General features: G+C 47.1%; 1 protein-coding gene across 1 annotated transcript in view; it reads left to right on the top strand.

The window, feature by feature from the left end:
- HS3ST2 (heparan sulfate-glucosamine 3-sulfotransferase 2) overlaps positions 1 to 17,066 on the top strand; it is a gene marked incomplete at its 5' end in the record, with an annotated part of 92,773 nt that extends 75,707 nt beyond the window's left edge. The window contains one exon of the mRNA XM_082858129.1: positions 16,445 to 17,066. Coding sequence (XP_082714255.1) covers positions 16,445 to 17,063 — 619 coding nt within the window. The 3' untranslated portion in view covers positions 17,064 to 17,066. The remainder of the gene's footprint in view (positions 1 to 16,444) is intronic.
- Positions 17,067 to 19,031: the final 1,965 nt, after the last annotated feature.

Raw genomic sequence — 19,031 nt, 5'->3', positions numbered from 1 at the left:
TATATATTTGCTTATTTTTTGTTCATTACGTCCTCCACCAGACCAGAAGCTCCATGAGGGCAAGTGCTGCATCTGTTTTACTTAGAGCCATGGCCTCGGCACCAGCAATGGCTGGTAAACAGTAGGTACTCAATAATTATCTGTTGAATGAGTCTATGTCTACATTACTCTGGCTTGGATTTCCTTTGGCCAAACTAACATTGTTTTGAGCCAGAGGTTCCCAAGCTTGAGTCGTTATAAGGATCACCTTTTTTCCATATTCACGTACCATTTGTACTATTTACTTAGTATTTGTCTTTAGATCAAGTCACATTTCCTATGCTCACTGCATATTTAAGCCTCATCCTAAGCAGTAAAATCTGTTAAATATAGATGATCTTCTAGTTCTAATTTTCTAAAACGCAGTAAAGTAAACACAAAACTGTTTTTAAAAAAATGTAACTTTCATCCATGAATCACTTGCACACCAGAGATTATATGTGACTGCACTTTGGGAAACCCTTTCTAAAGAGCTCAGGCTGCTGCATTTTCTCAAGGCGCCCAGGTCTTCTTGCCTTTAGGCTTTGATTCTTCCCCTGTTATTCATTTGACCAGCATGAGTCATATGCTTTTTTGACTGCCTGTGGTGGTGTGGCCCAGTGACAAGGACTGAGACTCCACACTCAGCAAGGAAGACAGCATCCCTTCCTGATGGGGTTTGCAGACGAACTGGGGGAAAGGCAATAGATAAACAAACAGATATGCAAGAGATTTACAGGTTGTGCTCAGTGCGAGGAGGGAAATAAACCATGGAGTTTAGAGAGTGACATTTGAGAGTGGTGACATTTGAACAGAGACCTGAGGATGAGAAGGACTGAGCCATGGAAGAGTCAGGGGAGAGTGTTCTAGGCAGAAAGAGCAGAAAAGCCCTGGAGGCAGGAAAGGGTAGGACTGAAGGATCTGAGAGTGTCTGCTATCTCATCTTGCAAGGTGTCCTGAATGCCTTCCAGAACTGAAATGCAGAGCTGGACAATTCCACACCACAGCCTGGACAAGAATCCAGATTTGCACAGTTTGGGTGAGACTTGGACCCTGTAGAAGTGCTGTTGACTCAGTAACCATACATGCAGCTTTGGCCTGGATGATATCTGAGCAGCTGACTCCCCAGTGTTTTGCTCAACAGCACTGCTCTCCTTACTCCCTGCATGATCAGAAAGCCAAGCCCTGCTCACCTTTGCAACCACTGGGCTTCGTGTATTCTGATACACCTGCCTCTTCGGGAGACAAAATGGAAAGAACTCCTGATGGTGGCTAACGTCTCCCAGGGAAGCGACGGAATTGTGGAGGACCAGGCAGGAGGTGTTGCCGCCACCAGCTGCAGTTGGATCACCTCCCACTAGGGGGCACTGTTATGCTGCAGGAAGTGGGGGCAGGCTTGTGGAGCTCAACCCTGCAAAATTTCGTAGCCATAGGGACTCTGGAGTGTGACATTGTAAAGCTTGGTATTAAAAAATAAGATGAACGCACTGATTCATCCAGTCTTTGGCTGGGGTACTTGCAGATACCTGGGATGCATTCAGATTTGGTGGGGACTGACAGGTCCTTAGCATGGAACCAGGCACAGGTGGAAGGTGGGCCTCTGTGGACACTGCAGGCAGGGAACACTGGGAGGTGAAGGGAGATGGAGACGCACAGGCCTGGGGGACGAGCATCCGAAGGCCACCGGGTTGACCATCTCCGTCCTCGGCTGGTCACTGTGGAAAAAATTATGTGTTTGGCAGCAGGATCATGAAGATGTTTCATGCTAACAGTTTCTCTATTCTCCACGGTGCAAGCTCATCTGCTGAGAGGGACAGAAAAGGGCTGGCTTTGATCATTTGCAGAGAACGGAAAAGGTCTGAGATAGTCATTGCGCAGAATGGGAGAGTGAGTTGGCCAGAGGAACATGGTGGAATTTGCTGGCTGTGCTGAGGCCCCCTTTGTGTCAAGAATAAGGTATTTGTAATGCAGCCATCCTGCCAGTTTCAGACGTTCTCCAGCAGCACTTGCGCTTCTTCCCCTCCATCTCTTTTCACTTAGATTGATTTCAGGAGACTGCAAGGAGGATGAAGGTCCCCTAAGCCACCCCTTGGTACCACCCCTGGTAGCCTTGGGGCCACTTGGTGGAGCCAGCTGGCTCCGAATGGATGCTGGCAAGCAGAGTCTACCTAGAGAAAGATGCTGAGCTGCTCCTTGAGCTCCGACCATGAACGAGGATGCTGTGATGGGTCCTAAGCTGGCAGGGACCAATGTCAGAAGAGACTGGGTGAGAGGTTACCAGTTGGATTTGGTTATAGATTAGATGTGAGTGTTGCTGGGGCAACCGGTGGATGGTGGGGCCATTAAGTGAGACATAAAGAGATAAGTGGTAAGTGCGGGAAAAATAACTGAAATACATATGGAGAGGGACTGGTAAGAGGGGTAAAAAGGAAACCAAGACCTTGTGTTCTCAAAGCCAAGAAAAAACATATTCGTCTAGAAGCAGGGAGTGGGCTGATGCCTCAGATGCCACAGAAAGTTAAAACAAGGCCAGGACAGAATGGCACCGGCATTTATGGACGTGCTCAGAGAGAGCTGCTTTAAGGGGGTGAGGAGGAAGGAGGCAGATGTGACAAGCTGAGGATGAATGTGAGGTGAGAAAGCAGAACCATTGAGCTTTTTTGTTTGTTTGTTTTTTGCGGTACGCAGGCCTCTCACTGTCGTGGCCTCTCCCGCCGCGGAGCACAGGCTCCGGACGCGCAGGCTCAGCAGCCACGGCTCACGGGCCCAGCCGCTCCGCGGCACGTGGGATCTTCCCGGACCGGGGCACAAACCCGTGGCCCCTGCATCGGCAGGCGGACTCTCAACCACTGCGCCACCAGGGAAGCCCAGAACCATTGAGCTTTATTTCATGAACTTTGGGAAGAAATGGAGCTTAGATAGGGCTGTAGCAGGAGAGCATGAAGGGACAGATGATTGGCTTTTTGAAAATGAGAAAGACAAGCACTATGGCACAGTAACTATAGTTAATAATACTCTATAGCATATGTGGAAACTGCTAAGAGAGTAGCTCTAACACGTTCTCATCGCGAGGAAAAAAGGTGACTCTGTGTGTAAGTCTGTGTGGTGATGGAGGTCCACTAGACTTATAATGGTGATGATTTCACAATATATATGTATGTTGAATCATTACATTGTACACCTGAAACTAATATAATGTTATATGTCTTTTATATCTCAATTTTTAAAAATAACTGAATAAATGAAAGAACAAAAAAAAAAGAGAAAAGACTTAAACAAAAGCGGGAAAATTAAGTAGAGAAAGAGGAATCCATTCATGGCTGGGTACAGAGCTTTATGGCTTACATAGGTCCCTCATGTGTTCATACAGCTTAGACCTCACAGCAGCCAGGGGAAGCCCACCTTCTCATCATCCACCTGTTGCGCTGAGGAAACTACTGTGAAAGTCACAAGGCCAGGAAATGGAAAAGCTGGGCCTCCAATCTGGGTTTTCTGAATTCACATCATCGGCAGTTCGTCATCCAATATCCATTAGCCAATTCCATTTAGTGCATAAACATTCACTGACTATGCAATTCATGCCAGGCTGGCCAGGACCTGGCTACTCAACCTGTGGGCCATGGACCAGCCTGTCAGCCTCACTGCAGAGCCTGTTAGAAATGCAGAATCTCGGCCCCCTCCCTAGACGTATAGAATCAGAATCTGCCTTTCCACAAGACCCCCAGGTGACACAAATGTGCCTCCAAGTGTGAGAAGGGCTGACTTAAGGGACCCACTCCCAGGGAAAAGGGAGGGTAGGCTTGGTGTGGGGAAGGAGCTAAGCCCAGACAGTGAGAGAAGGTGAGAGACCCAGAGTTACCCACAGAAGGTGCCCTGCTAGTGTGACCATGGTCAGGCCAGTAGCCTGATGGCACCTGAGAAACTGAGGTCCAGTTGCCCGGAAACTTATCAGAACTCTACGTGCAGCAGCAAAATCCATTCATTCAACGCCCACGGTCACCCTTCCTCCTTTCCGAGCCAAGATTCTGGACAGCAGAGCTGTGAATTCCCGGCCTTCCATATCTTTGCTTCTCACCCACACGCCAGCTCCTCCAGACACATTTCCTCCCCCTCACTCCTCAAAACTGTTTCCATGCAGGCTATCTTCTCCCTAAACAATATCAATGGAGATTTTTTAACATAGCTTTTTATTAGCTAGTTTTTTTTTTAACTACAAACAATGCATGCTCATGGCAAAGGAAAAGAAATCCAATGAGTGCACAAAGATAAAGGTGGAAAAAAAGCCCATCCTATACCACGGGCCATCCAGGTCCCCCAAGGTGATCACTGCTAACAATTTACTGTGTATCTTTCTAGAGATGGTATATGCATATCCTTACTGGCATCTGTGCGTATATTTTGTATGTAAATAGGTGCATATTGAACTCGCTGTTCTGCATCTTGCTTTTTTTTTCACTTAAGAATACATCTTGGACTCCTTTTTGTGTCAATATCTATAGAACCAGCTTATTTTTTTAACAGCCACAAAATAAGCTATTGTCTGTCTTTATTTAACCAGCTTCTTACCAATAGACATGTAGGTTGTTCTGGTCTCTTTCCGCTACAAACAGTGTTTCAGTCATTAGGTCAATGCCAGCTGCTGTAACAAACGCCAAGAGAAAAGTGTATGTCTTGCTCATGGTAGTCCAAGGGGGTTGTTTTCCCAGTTATAAGGGGTCTTCATGCCCCTTCTACATTTTGGACCTTCTAGGGCCTCAGAGTTCTCTGCATTTAGCTAGTAGATGGGAAAGAAAATGAAAAGGACACACCTACTTTGTAAGCACCTGGGTCTGGAGGTAACACACAGAACCAGTCACAGGGCCCCACCTGGATGCAGGGGGTGCTGGGAAATGTAGTCCCTGGCTGGGCCACCGCCCTCTAGAGACAGAGATACACTATGGAGTGAGGGGCAGAGATCTTTGGTGGATACCTCCCCATCTCTGCCACAAATACTGCAACAAACATTCTTGCACACAGGTCTTTACACACTTGCACAACTGAATTTCCAGAAGTGGAATTGCTGGGTTAAAGGTTATGTGTATTTTGCATTTGGGTAGATAATATCTAATTGTCCTCCTAGAGATGCATTGATTTACACTCCCTCCAATATTGGCAAGTACTTAGTGCTACACGCTCTTGCCAGCAATAACGGTTATAATTTTTTAAAGTATATTTTCCAGTCTTATAGGTGAACAATATGATCTCATCTTAGTTTTAATTTGCATTTCTTTAATTTTAAGAGAGATGGAGTGTCTCTTCATGTATTTATTTCCCATAGGTAGCTCTTTTGCTATTAACTTTTCACAGCCTGTGTTCCTTTATTCTACCAGCTGGCTCTTTTTCTTATTAATTTGCAAGAACTTTGAAAAAATATATAAAACATATAAACACGTATATAGATATTAAAAATATATGAAATCATCCTTTGTTTCCCTATCTTATATCTGCAAATGTTTTTCCAGTGAGTCATTTTCCCTTTATTTTATTTATGGTATTTTTCCATCCCAAAGACTTCCATTTTTTATGTATCTAACTTTTCAGTCTTTTCCTCCATGAGTTTTGTCTCATGCTTAGAAAGGCTGTCCTTGTGCCAAGATTAATTTTATATTCTCATGTTTTCTTCTAGTGTTAGAGTCACACTTGCTTGAATCCAGATTTTGCAACTTGCTGCATCGCTTTGGTGACTGACTTTAGTTCCCTGTGTCCCAGATTCCTCAGCCCATAAACAGGAATAGTGAGAGTGCCGGAAGTTAATGTGAAGGCTGAGGGCGGTGGTTCATACACAGAGCTGAGAACCGCATCTGGCCCTCGGTCACATCGAAGGCATCAATGACCCCGGCTCGATCAGCTCCGGCTGCTATAACAAAAACGCCATAGACCACGGAGCTTAAATGACAGAAAGCTATTTCTCACAGCCTGGAGGTTGGAAGTCCAAGATCAAGGTGCCAGCCGATTTGGTTCCCAGTGAGGACTCACTTCCTGGTTTATGGACGGATGCCTTCTTACTGTGTCCTCACGTGGCAGAGAGGGAGAGATCATCTCTCCCATGTCTCTTCTTATAAGGGCACTAAGGCCTCCACGCTCAGGTCCCAATTACTCCCACAGGCCCCACCTCCAAATACCATCACACTGGGAGTTAGGGCATCAGCGTATGAATTTGAGCTGGGGATGGGGGGAACACAAACATTCAGTCTGTAGCAGACTATGTGATGGCTGATGTATGCTGTGTGTATGCACCATAATGATTTAATATACGTTTACATTGTGAAATGATGTTCACAGTCAGGTTAATTAACGTATCTATCACCTCACATAGTTACCATTTTTGTATGTGTGTGGTGAGAACACTTTAGACCCACCCTTGTAACAGATTTCAAGTATACAACACAGTATTGTTAACTGTATTCACCAGGCTATGCATTAGATCCCCAGAACTTATTCATCTTATAACTGAACGTTTGTACCCTTTTTCTAACGTCTCCCCATTTCCCCACCCCACACCCCAGCCCCTGGCAACCACCATTCTACTCTCTGGTTCTATGAGTTCGACATACAGATTCCACCTCTAAGTGAAATCATGTAGTATTGATAGCTGTCTTTCTGTGCTTGGCATATTTCACTCAGCCATAAAAAAGGAAGGAACGCCTGCCATTTGTGACAACGTGGATGAACCCACAGGACATTATGCGAAGTGAAATAAGCCATGTGCCCATTTCTTCTGATTAGCAAGTGGCAGAACTCTAACTCAGGTCTCTTTGATTCCAAATCCTATACTCACAACCAGCTGCTAAAGTAGCCCACTGCCCTCCGAACATCTCTAGGATATATCAGGCAAGGAGGATCCATTTCTTTCTTTTTTTTGGTGGTACGTGGGCCTCTCACTGTTGTGGCCTCTCCCGTTGCGGAGCACAGGCTCTGGATGCGCAGGCTCAGTGGCCATGGCTCACGGGCCCAACCGCTCCGCGGCAAGTGGGATCCTCCCGGACCGGGGCACGAACCCGTGTCCCCTGCATCGGCAGGCGGACTCTCAACCACTGCGCCACCAGGGAAGCCCAGGAGGATCCCTTTCTTGTCTCCATAGGTCACATGGCAGGACTCAAGACAAATTCTATAATGCACAAAGTATGGGTGAAAGAATAGGTGTCACTGGGGGGACTTCCCTGGTGGTCCAGTGATAAAGAATCCACCTTACAATACAGGGGACGTGGGTTCGACCCCTGGTCAGGGAACTACGATCCCATATGCTGTAGGACAACTAAGCCCACGCACCACAACTACTGAACTCGCGCCCTTCAACTACAGAGACTGCATGCCACAAACTACAGAGCCTGCATGCCACAACTAGAGAGAAACTCGAGCCATGCAACGAAGAACCCGCGTGCCACAACAAAAGATCCTGCATGCCGCAACTAAGACCCGACACAGCCAAAAATAAAATAAATAAATAAATAATAAATCTCAAAAAAAAAAAATGAATAAGCGTCACTGGGGAAACTTGCACTAGAAGAGGCAGGCAAGGGGTTACTCTGTCTTCTCACCATCACCCTGAGGGACATACCAGAGCCTGGACCAGCTGTGGGTTTATGCTCCAGCGAAGGGACTCTGCCCCGACACCTACATCAACTTCCCTTCTTATAGGGCAGGGGTGAGAACAGCCTTGTCAGCTTGGGGGACAATCAAACTACTAGGACACCAGGTAGGCTGGGCTGAGGGGCCAGCTGTGTACAGAAGTTATCTGGGAAAGCCAGCTCTCCTGCCCCTGGGGGCCTTGATGACTGTCAGAGACTGGGTTCGGGCATGGCCCCTCCTGGCAGAGGAGGAAGCCACCAGCCCTAGTGGGAAGCCAAGTTCAGTGCAGCCCCTTATACTGAGAAAAGGGAACCCCCTTACCCCTGGGATTTACAAGACTGTTAACTCCTTGAGGACAGAGACTACACCATGCCTGTCTTTGTATCCTGGCATACAGCAGGTGCTCGATAAATCCTTGTCCAATGAATACATGAATGCATACCAAGCACAGGACAGGCCCTGTTGATAGAGATGTGACAGTGGTGGTCCCTGCCTTCCGTGACCTAACACTCTAGGGTGATGACAGATGCAGATAATGTGTAAAAAATGGGATGTGTCTGTAGTGACTACCATGGAATCACAAGGGTAACAAATTGCCTAACTCCTGGGAAGGGGGAAATAATAAGGGCACAATCAGGGAAGGCTCCCTGGTGGAGGTGATGATGAGCTAAGAGCTGAGAGATGAAGAAATTCTGCCTGATAGGCTACAGAGCCTTCCCCCAGAGGGCAAAACATGTCAGAGGTCCCTTAGCATGAAAAATGCAGTTTTGGGGGAGAACCCTGAATAGTCCAGTCTGGCCAGAGCCCAGGGTGGCTGTGGGCCGGATCAAGATGAGCCACATGAATCCTGTTTAAGCCTTTATCCTGTGAGCAGTGAAGAATTATGGGTGGGTTTCAGGCTGGGACTCAGCAGTTTCCTCCTGTGTCACATCAATGTAAGGATTTGGGGCTGTGGACTTGGAAGGAGGAGTTGCCACGATGCTAGAGGGGCCTCATTTCTATGCTCACAGTGGCTGTGAGCTACACTACACAGGCTGTGCCTGCGCTCAGCCAGCATGTAGCGGGTGAGCAGGTTTAGTTTAGTTTAGTTTTGTTTTGTTTTAACATCTTTATTGGAGTGTAATTGCTTTACAATGGTGTGTTAGTTTCTGCTGTATAACAAAGTGGATCAGCTATACGTATAGGTATATCCCCATATCTCCTCCCTCTTGCGTCTCCCTCCCACCCTCCCTATCCCACCCCTCTAGGTTTAGTTTTAAGAACGAGTTTCTTGCAAGAAAGCCTTTCCCCTCCTCTTTCCCTCCTAATTATCCCTCTGGAGACTGCAATTATTTTTTTTCAAGGAGCCTGCTTGCCCAGCTAGGAGCTAATACATCACTGAAGTCCCCCAGGCAGCCAGGCCTTTCAGAACACATACACAGGGTGTACAGATTGAGCAGGAAATGAAATCTACCAGAGAACCCTATCAGTGATAATCAGGGGTGTACCGGCCCTGCTCAGCGGCCCCGCACAGCACGTCCCTCTGTGGACAGTGGAGCCACAGAAGCTGTCTCTGTCCCACTGGGTGGGTCAGAAAATGCCATTTCCAGAGAGCCTCAAGCTGACAAGTGAGTGTTTGGATTGTGTGTGTGTGTGTGTGTGTGTGTGTCTTTTTCGGTAAGGGCCACAGAAGTCTGTGATCTTTCCATTAGGGAGAAGGACAAAATACGGACTTTCGCGCACACATCTCCACCGGCATACACAAATATGCTTCTTCCTCGTTGTTCCCAGACTTGGGAACCAAAGCCTTGCCTTTCTATTTTTTCTCTTCAGCAAATATTGACTGCGCCCCTACTAAGAAGTGCCAGCCATCTCCTAGGTGCTGAGAGCACAGCCATGAGCAACACACTCACCAACACTCTTCTTCTGGAACTTCCAGTCTATGGCTCGGGGCAGGGGTGGGCAGAGACATCCGTCAGATAAATATATAACATCTCAGGTAGTAATGAGCGCCATCGTGTTACTTATGAGGGTGCCTTTTGTTAAGGCTGTGCTTCCCAAGCTGCTCTGATCATGAGTCCTGGGGCAGGGGGCTTGTTAAAAATGTAGGCTCCTGGGCTGTACCCCAAACCCACTGAAGCTGAACGTACTGGGACTCTTTAAGGCGCACCCCCAGGGGATACTCCTGAGCTACCATATTGAAGGCTATGCGGCTAAAGGAACATGCAGCCCCCAGCCATGGCTCTTAGCCCTGGGGGGGCCCACTGGGATCATCTGAGGAGCTTTAAAGTTGCAGGTACCAAGGCCTCCGTGCCCACCCAGAGATTCTTATTTAATTAGTCTGGTGTGGGGTTATTTACATATTTCCAAAGCCCTCCAGGTGGTCCCAGAGTCCAGCTTGACTTCCCCGACTCCTCCTCTCCCAGCCACACTACAGATGACCACAGCCCTGTCCTCTTTCAACATTAGAGGGAGCCTTGGGCAAAGGACAGAGTGCAGATGGCCAAACAGAAATGGCACAAGATGTGTTCCTTTCAATCTCATTTTACCTTCATATATTGGGAGGTGGTTTTTTTTTGTTTTTTTTTCTTAGCGGTACGCGGGCCTCTCACTGTTGTGGCCTCTCCCGTTGCGGAGCACAGGCTCCGGACGCGCAGGCTCAGCGGCCACGGCTCACGGGCCCAGCCGCTCCGCGGCATGTGGGATCCTCCCGGACCGGGGCACGAACCCGCGTCCCCTGCATCGGCAGGCAGACTCTCAACCGCTGCGCCACCAGGGAAGCCCTATTGGGAGGTTTTGATTGAAGCAGAGCTTGGATTCCCCTCAGCCTGTGAGCCTGAGCACATGTGGCCATGATGAAGTTTTTAAAATGGCACAGCGATCCCCTCGCCCCAGGACTATCTGCTGGAACCTTCCTCTGCCCAAGGCCAGAATGCCAAGAAAAGGCCAAGCTTCATAAGGTAAACACTGGTAACTTCTGAGGACTCGAGGTAACCTCTGAATAGGCACCTACCTTTGATACTGGATCTTTGATCAATTTATTAAGTACCTATGTCATGCGAGGTATTGTGCTAGGAAGGCAAAAACGAACGAGAAACACACCCAAGATGCTGATGACCTGTGGAAATAAATGGATGGATACCTAGTACGTTCTACACAATGGGGTGAGGTCTTAGTAGTTGGATGCAGGAAGTGCCAAGAAATTACAAGAAAGGGTTCACAGAGGATATGACTTTCCTTTGGACTTGGAAAGATGAGTAGACATTTACCAGGGTGAAAGAGACAAGAGAGATGATCAAGAGTCTTAAAAAAAAAAAAAAACTCAGCAAGTGCAAAACATATGAAAGAGCAGGATGTGTTTGGAGAGTGGATTTTGTGTCCAGCATAGTATGAGCATCAGATTGCCAGGAGGTGGCAAGAGATAAATTCTGGAAAGGTAGGCAGCAGCCTTGAGTACCAGGTCAAGGAATGTGGGCTTTCTTCAAAAGAATAACTGATGGTTGACAAGATTGGATTTGCTTGAGAAGGAGTTCCCTGGTGGACACAGACTGCAGAATAAATTGAAAGGGAGACGAGAGTAGAAGCATGGAGGTCAGAGAAAAATCTGTGGTGTATGAGTGCTGGGGGAGGGGGAGGGGGAAACTTGAGAACTTACAAGAACGACAGACATTAGATGTGAGAAGGGGTCAAAAATGACTCTGACGTTTTTCTGCCTTGTGAGTGGATTCACAGTGATATCACCTACACAAACAGGCAAAAGGGAGAAGTAAGCTTGGAAGGAAAATGGGGAGTTCAGTTGTTGAGATGAGGTGTCCACTCCACAGACAGTTGGACGTTCCAGTCCATAGTGTGGGAAAGTGGGAGCTGCAGTTACAGGCTTGTGAGGAGTCGACAGCTCCTGGGCAGTGTTAATGGCTGGGAAAGGTATGAGGTCATCCAGGAAGATGATGTAGAATAAGAGAAGTGGGAGATAGACTCCTGGGAAGGTTCCTGGTGGTTTGGAGAGAGTTGAGAATGTGAAAAGGGATGAGGGCTTCATTGCATAACTGGATTAGGTTGTTGGCTTCGTGTAACCTCAGAAATATTGCTGGAGACTTTACTTGTGCCATGGCTGTGGTAGACTTTGCAGATATAGATGCAAATAAGGTGCACCTGCCCTCCCTCATGGAGTTTATAATCAAGTAGGGGTGAGCGTAGCTTCCACAGAGAGGAAGCCAAGTTGTGTATGACACGTTGGAGTTCTTGGGTTGCAAACTACAGAAACGGACTCTAACTTAAAGTAGTCCAGAAACAAACAAACAAATGAGAAGGATGTGCAGTAACTCACAGAATACAGAGGAGAGTGGGAAAAGCAGGTCTCAGAAAGGGCAAGAACCCAGAGAGCTGAAGGGATTTGGTAAAAGAAACCGATAGGGAGGCTCTTCCATGCTCCTGTGTCTGGTTGGAAGATTCAGTCCACTTTCAGTCTTTATGATACATTTTTGTCTTTATGACACAATTGGCACTAATTAGCCTAACTTCAGTCCTGCACCCTCCCCTTGGCCTGCTAAGATTTTATCTAAAGCAAGAGTGGTGGTTCCTTAAAAAAATCTGGGAGCTGCTACCAGATGTGGTGGAAATTGTTGCTTAGCAGGTTAAAATAACAGATGGGAGGTAAGTCCAAATGACGAGTGTTAGACCATTCTTTCAGTAATTTTTGCAGAGCTACACAGAAAAGGACGCCGAAGCTTAAAAGGGTTACAGGGTGAGAGAAAAGTTCAGCTGTTTGTTAGCAGCTGGAAACAAATCAGCAAAATTTGAACAATGACATGAGGAGGAAAAATGAGCCTAAGGAAAAGCCTAATGGCCCCTTCCCACCACAGAGCAGGGAGGTGTGTGTCCAGATGGTCTCCTTGTACATTATCATCCCACAGGCCTCCTGTGCTCTATTCCAGTGACCGAATGAGAAATAAATATATAGGGGTGTCCTTTGGTGGGATAGATTGGAGTACACGTTTGACTCACGATGTGATGACCTTGGTGTCATGTTGTTTACAGTCTGGTGTTTGTATCTTCCTTAGTATCTGTAATTTGGTTTTGTAGCTGATATGCCAATTAGGAATTAGAAGGGTGGAACTTCACTTCAGTGCACAGCTGGGGGAATGAAGATCACTGGAATTGGTCAAAATTTCCCAAACTGGTAACAAAAAGGTGTGTCAATTGGTGCTCCTGGCAAAAGTTCACAGCTCCTTGGTCACATAAGCTTTGGAAATGCTGCACCTTCAAGTCCTCTCTTGGATGTTCTTTAGTGTATTAAAGGATGTTGCAAAGAGGGACTTCCTTAACGGTCCAGTGGTAAAGCATCTGCCTTACAATTCAGGGCACTTGGGTTCGACCCCTGGTCAGGGAACTAAGATCCCACATGCCATGGGGCAACTAAGCCTGTGTGCCACAACTACAGAGCCCATGCGCCCTGTGCACCACAACTAGAGAGAAGCCCGCGTGCCACAACTAGAGAGGCCTGCGCACCACAACAAAAGATCCCGCATGCCTCAGTGAAGATCCTGCATGCTGCAACTAAGACCTGACGCGGCCAAAAATAAATAAAATAAATAATTAAATAATAAATAACTCTTTTTTAAAAAAGGATATTGTGAAGAAATCTGTTTCATGGCTTATCAGGTCAACTTTTTGTGTGCTGATATCAATAACCCCCATGAAGTTTGGAAAGTCCTTAAGTTTAAATGCACTGGCACATATACGTAATTTCATCTACTCTTGTCATAAAGGCCAAAACCTCATTACAATGTATGCCAAGGTCGTAAAATATTACAGGCAGATGTCTAAGAAAATCCAGCCAAAGAAATCTATTCAAGCACACCTGTGATTATTTGCCAAGAATGATATCCAACTTAGAAAATGGCCTTCTCAGTATTAATAAATACTTTCAAAGTTTCAAGCCATGAGGGTGCATTATAGACTCTGGGCCTAGAAGCAAATTATCAGTCGTATCAGCTTATCGGCTGCAAAGAGAATTTGAAGATTCAAGGGGATAATGGGTAGATTTGCAGGGAAGGCAGTAGGGGAAGGGATCTGACAGCACAGGTGGGCAGGTGAGCCCTTGCCTACCTTTTCTTCTGAGATTAGTGGGAGGGGTTCAGGATGGATAATAGTCACTTTCAAGGTGAAGGACAGGAAGACTGAAGGAGTGGAGGGGTGGCAGCTTATCCTTTTCTAGAGTAGTGGGAGACTAGTGGTGTGTTAGGGTGGTTGAGTATGGTTGAGAGTTTATGGTGAGAATTTGGAACACTTACAATGAGGAATGATGGGGGCTCTGTAAAGACAAACATAAAAGATTATTGAGCAGTGTTGAGGGCTCAACTTAAGCTAGAATTAATAAATATATAAAGGAGAAGCAATCCTCTGTCAGGATCAGCAATTTTCTCTACTGCTGTTTGACAACACAAAGACGGAATTAGAAAGGATGAAAAGCTGGCCAGACGCATTATTAGAGATTGGAAGAGCAAGTGTTACAAAGAAATTAATGTTGATGATGATGGCGATGGTGGTTAGGGTTAGGGTTAGGGTTAGATGTGAAGATGATGCTGTTGAAATGATTGTTCACTGGGTCCAGAGAAGGTTTAGAAGAAAGTGAAATCAAGAATATCACAGATGAATCTGAAGATCGGGTATCAATACAATGAATCTGAAACCGTGGTAAAGGTAGAAAGAAAGAAGGTTGTAGTCTGTGTGTGTATCCTGTGGCCGCCGTAACAAATGACCACAAAATGGATGTCTTAAAACAATGGAGATTTATTCTTTCACAGTTTTAGAGGCCAGAATTCTGAAACCAAACTGTCAGCAGGGTTGGTTCCTCCTGGAGGCTCTGAGGAAGAATCTGCTCCGTGCTCCTCTCCTGGCTTCTGGTGGCTGCCAACTGTGCTTGTCATTTCTTGGCTTGTAGACATATCACTACATCCTCTGTCTTCATCACCACATTGCCTCCTTCTCTGTGTATCTCTTCTCTCCTTCTCTTCTTTTCTAAGGATATTCCTTACAAGGAACTCTAATCCAGGATGACCTCATCTTGAGATCCTTAACTTACTTCCATCTGCAAAGACTCTTTTTCCAAATAAGGTCACATTCATAGGTTCTGGGTGGAGGTATCTTTTGGAGAATCACCATTCAACCCACAACATAGTCCTAGAGTGGAATTTCAGTGTGAATCTTTTCAGAATTAGGGCAATTCCGAGGACAAGACCTATGGTATGGCCATGAGAAAGAGTTGCTAAAAGGAAGAGAAAAAGGAGATATTTGGTCAAAGAACTGTAAGACCAGATTACTGAAGAGAGATGACGATAGGGGCTGGGATGAAGAAGACCAGGTACCAGGCGCCTCTATTCCAGAGGACTGTGAAGATGCATTCTGTGGGCGTTGGGAAGCTGTAGTGTTAAGAGTGGGGGAAGGATGCTGTGTTGGTGGTCCTCACCCGTACCTTCACATTAGAATCATCTGAGGAGCTTCAGAAAGGAACCCACCCCCAAATATTTTTAATCAGTTGGTCTAGGATGGGGCTCAGACATTTGTGGGTTTTTTTTTTAACTTTCTTGGGTGATCTAATGAACAGCCAGGATTAAGAAAAACTGGTTAAGGGTAAAACACAACCTTCAGAAAGAAGTAGCAGACTTCCCTGGTGGCGCAGTGGTTAAGAATCCACCTGCCAATGCAGGGGACGCGGGTTTGATCCCTGGTTCGGGAAGATCCCACATGTCGCAGAGCAACTAAGCCCGCGCACCACAGCTACTGAGCCTGTGCTCTAAGCCTGTGCTCTAGAGCCTGCGGGCCACAACTACTGAAGTCCGTGCACCTAGAGCCCGTGCTCTGCAACAAGAGAAGCCACCGCAATCAGAAGCCCGCGCACTGCAACTAGACAAAGCCCGCGCCCAGCAACGAAGACCCAACGCAGCCAAAAAAACCACAAAATTTTTATTTTATTTAAGAAAACTGTAGCGACTGGGAGCCAGAGGTGTTCTCCTTCACAAGGGCCTGAAAGAGACACACCTGAGAAGGAGACATCAGCGTGTCCCACCATCCTCCCTTAAACCTTAAGCAAACCAGGAAATTAAAAAGTAAGGGAGCAAGAGGTTGCATTAGGGCTTCCGACTGAGGTCCCAACCAGCCTGCAGTTCTGTGCTTCTTCCGTCTTATACCAAGGAGGGAAAGACATCAGAACTCGTTTCTAAAACACATGTTATTCCTACAAAGCATGCCTTTCCTCCCCCCAAAAGATTTTCTTAATATATTTAGAGAAGTATCTTTTGCCAGAACAATATTCGGTGGCTTCCTTTGTATTTTTTTAATATGTAATAAACACAATAAAAAAGTCAAGCAGCGTAAAAGATTACACAATAAAAACTAATTCTCATTTATCCCCGACCTCCTGGCTCTGCTCCCGTTCAAGTCCCCTCCCCAGAAGCAATTATTTGATTGGTTTCTTGGTATCTTTCCTGAGATAAACAAGTTGTATCTTGCTTTTTTGCATTTAAGCACTAAATCTTGGAAATCATTCCATAAGAGTACACGCAGCTCTACCTAACTCTATTAATTGGTTATTCCATCAATTTATTTATTTCACACTGATGGACATTTAGGTTGGTTCTTGTCTTAAAGCAAACTGGTAAAGACCTAAAAAACAAAGTCAACAAGAGTTAAAGTGGGTTCTTCATCAGATGAGAGCAGGTGAGCCTCAAAGGTCCCGTTGGCGAGGGGGCGGGTGCTTCACTAGGGAGCTGGGCGGAAGGAAGTGATCTCCAGGCCCCCGACAGAGCCCCGGCTGATCATGTGCGTTTCTGCCCCGCAGGAGCCTGATGCCCCGGACCCTCGAGAGCCAGATCACGCTGGAGAAGACCCCCAGCTACTTCGTCACTCAAGAGGCCCCTCGCCGGATATTCAACATGTCCCGAGACACCAAGCTGATAGTGGTCGTGCGGAACCCCGTGACCCGCGCCATCTCCGATTACACGCAGACGCTCTCCAAGAAGCCGGACATCCCCACCTTCGAGGGCCTCTCCTTCCGCAACCGCACCCTGGGCCTGGTGGATGTGTCCTGGAACGCCATCCGCATAGGCATGTACGCGCTGCACCTGGAGAGCTGGCTGCGCTACTTCCCGCTGGCCCAGATCCACTTCGTCAGCGGCGAGCGGCTCATCACTGACCCAGCCGGCGAGATGGGGCGGGTCCAGGACTTCCTGGGCATTAAGAGGCTCATCACGGACAAGCACTTCTACTTCAACAAGACCAAAGGATTCCCTTGCTTGAAAAAAACAGAATCGAGCCTCCTGCCTCGATGCCTGGGCAAATCGAAAGGCAGAACTCATGTACAGATCGATCCGGAAGTGATAGACCAGCTCCGGGAATTTTATAGACCTTATAATATTAAATTTTATGAAACTGTTGGGCAGGACTTCAGGTGGGAGTGAGCCATCGAGATGCCAGGGCTCTTCCACTTGTCTCTTCCGCGAGGTTTGCCCTGAGAGCCCTTGACCCTCTTCCCCCAGGGAACCCAGGCTCCAACCCCTGTTCCCATCTCGGATTTCATCATCCTGGAGCCCGGGAGCCCAGCTAAGGCCAAGAGACCAGGGGGGTCCCTGACACTAGCCCTCCCAGTCTGTCCATGCAAAGCTGATCTGCTTCTGACATGTCCGGTCAATTCTGAATGGTTTCCCTCCAGCCCTTAAGAGGCCTTGGGATTAGGAAGAGTGGGAGTGCGTCTTCCAATTATGATACATATTATAAGGGATGATGGTCTGTTGCTATGAACACAGCAGTCTGTCCCTGTCACCGTCCACCCCGGAGTGGGTTTGTTTATTTCGAGCGGCATGTACCTCCCCTCTCAGCTTAAGTCTCCGAGCCACCCTGGGTGATGGATGGGGGACCAGCCTCGTCCTCCTGACCTTAGCAGCTCGTGGCGAGATTACAGAGCTGGAAGTGTCCCCCTGGCCACTCCTAGGAGACAGACCCTTTGCTGATGAAATAAACCAGTGAGTTCAAAGCCTGTGGTCTCAACTCTGCTTGAACTGTCTTTGAAAACCGCTCTGTGACTCTCCCTGCTCCCTGTGGGCAAAGGCACATAATTCTGCTGTTACGGGTACTTTCCTCACGCGAGCTTTCATGTTCAGCATGCGACAGAACCACGCTTGTCCATGTGAAATAAATACGGCTCTCTCGTGTCCTCGTGGCTGGGCTTTCTCTGTCAGGCCTGGAGCACGGCGCATTCACCCAGCTCCTCCAAGCAAGATGGGGCTGCGCTGGGGACGGTCTGGGAAGGCAGCGAGGGAAGAAGCAAGGGGGTGGAGGAGGGAGAAGAAGAGGTTCTTGCTGGCAAAGCCTGGGGAGGTCAGTGGGACATCCTCTTTCTGAAACATAGTCTGACGGTGTCAGCTCTCTGTTGAAGCTTTACATCTGAAGTGAAGCCAAACCAGAGGCTGATAGGACATCAGACATGTTTCCGCTTGGCCAGCATGATGTTTTGAAATAATTTCCAACATTTAAAACTTGGGAGTGTTCATATAAAAATATGGATTTCCAGCTTCTATTTTTAAATTTTTATTAGAGTATAGTTGATTTACATTGTTGTGTGAGTTTCTGCTGTACAGTAAAGTGAATCAGTTATACGTATACATATAGCCACTCTGTCTACATTCTTTTCCCGTATAGGTCAGTACAGAGTATTGAGTAGAGTTCCCTGGGCTATACAGTAGGTCCTTATTAGTTAATTTATTTTATACATAGTAGTGTGTATATGTCAATCCCAATCTCCCAATTTATCCCTCCTCCCCTCCCCCCTGCTCACCATAAGTTTGTTTTCTACATCTGTGACTCTATTCCTGTTTTGTAAAAACGTTCATTTGTGCTAGTTTTTTAGATTCCACATATAAGCGATGTCATATGATATCTGTCTTTCTCTGTCTGACTTACTTCAGTCAGTATGACATAGAGACTTGGCCACACTGAGCCTGTGCTCCAGCATGGCGACAATGGCTGTCACCTTTGGATGGGACCTGCACTCCTCGGTTTTTCAGTTCCCACCTGGCCCCCCTCCTCATCTACCTGACCCTGTAGGCATTTGCGTTCACAGCCCTGCTTTGAGTGTGTACCGTGGCCTCAGAATAAAGTCCGACTCCTCCAGCATGGTGCCCCAAACAACCCCAATGTCGGTTTGGGGATTATCCACTTCTCCTCCCTCACCCAGCCTTACAGAACTACGTGTCTTTTCTTGATCCTTTTCTGTCTCCGTGCCTTGCTTGGAATGCTTTCCCCCATGTGTCTCCAGCTAATGGAAACCCCTGCTCCTGTAAGACTTCACTCAGCTGTCGCTGGTTTGATATTTGTGAAACCTTCCCCAACCAAGCAGAGTTATCCGCTCACTCTTCTGCACTTGGTAGTTT

This window comes from Leucopleurus acutus (assembly GCF_964270905.1).
Source record: "Leucopleurus acutus genome assembly, chromosome: 16".
Lineage (NCBI taxonomy): Eukaryota > Metazoa > Chordata > Mammalia > Artiodactyla > Delphinidae > Leucopleurus > Leucopleurus acutus.
Note: the sequence above shows the minus strand (reverse complement) of the source record. Positions and strands in the feature narration are given on the sequence as shown.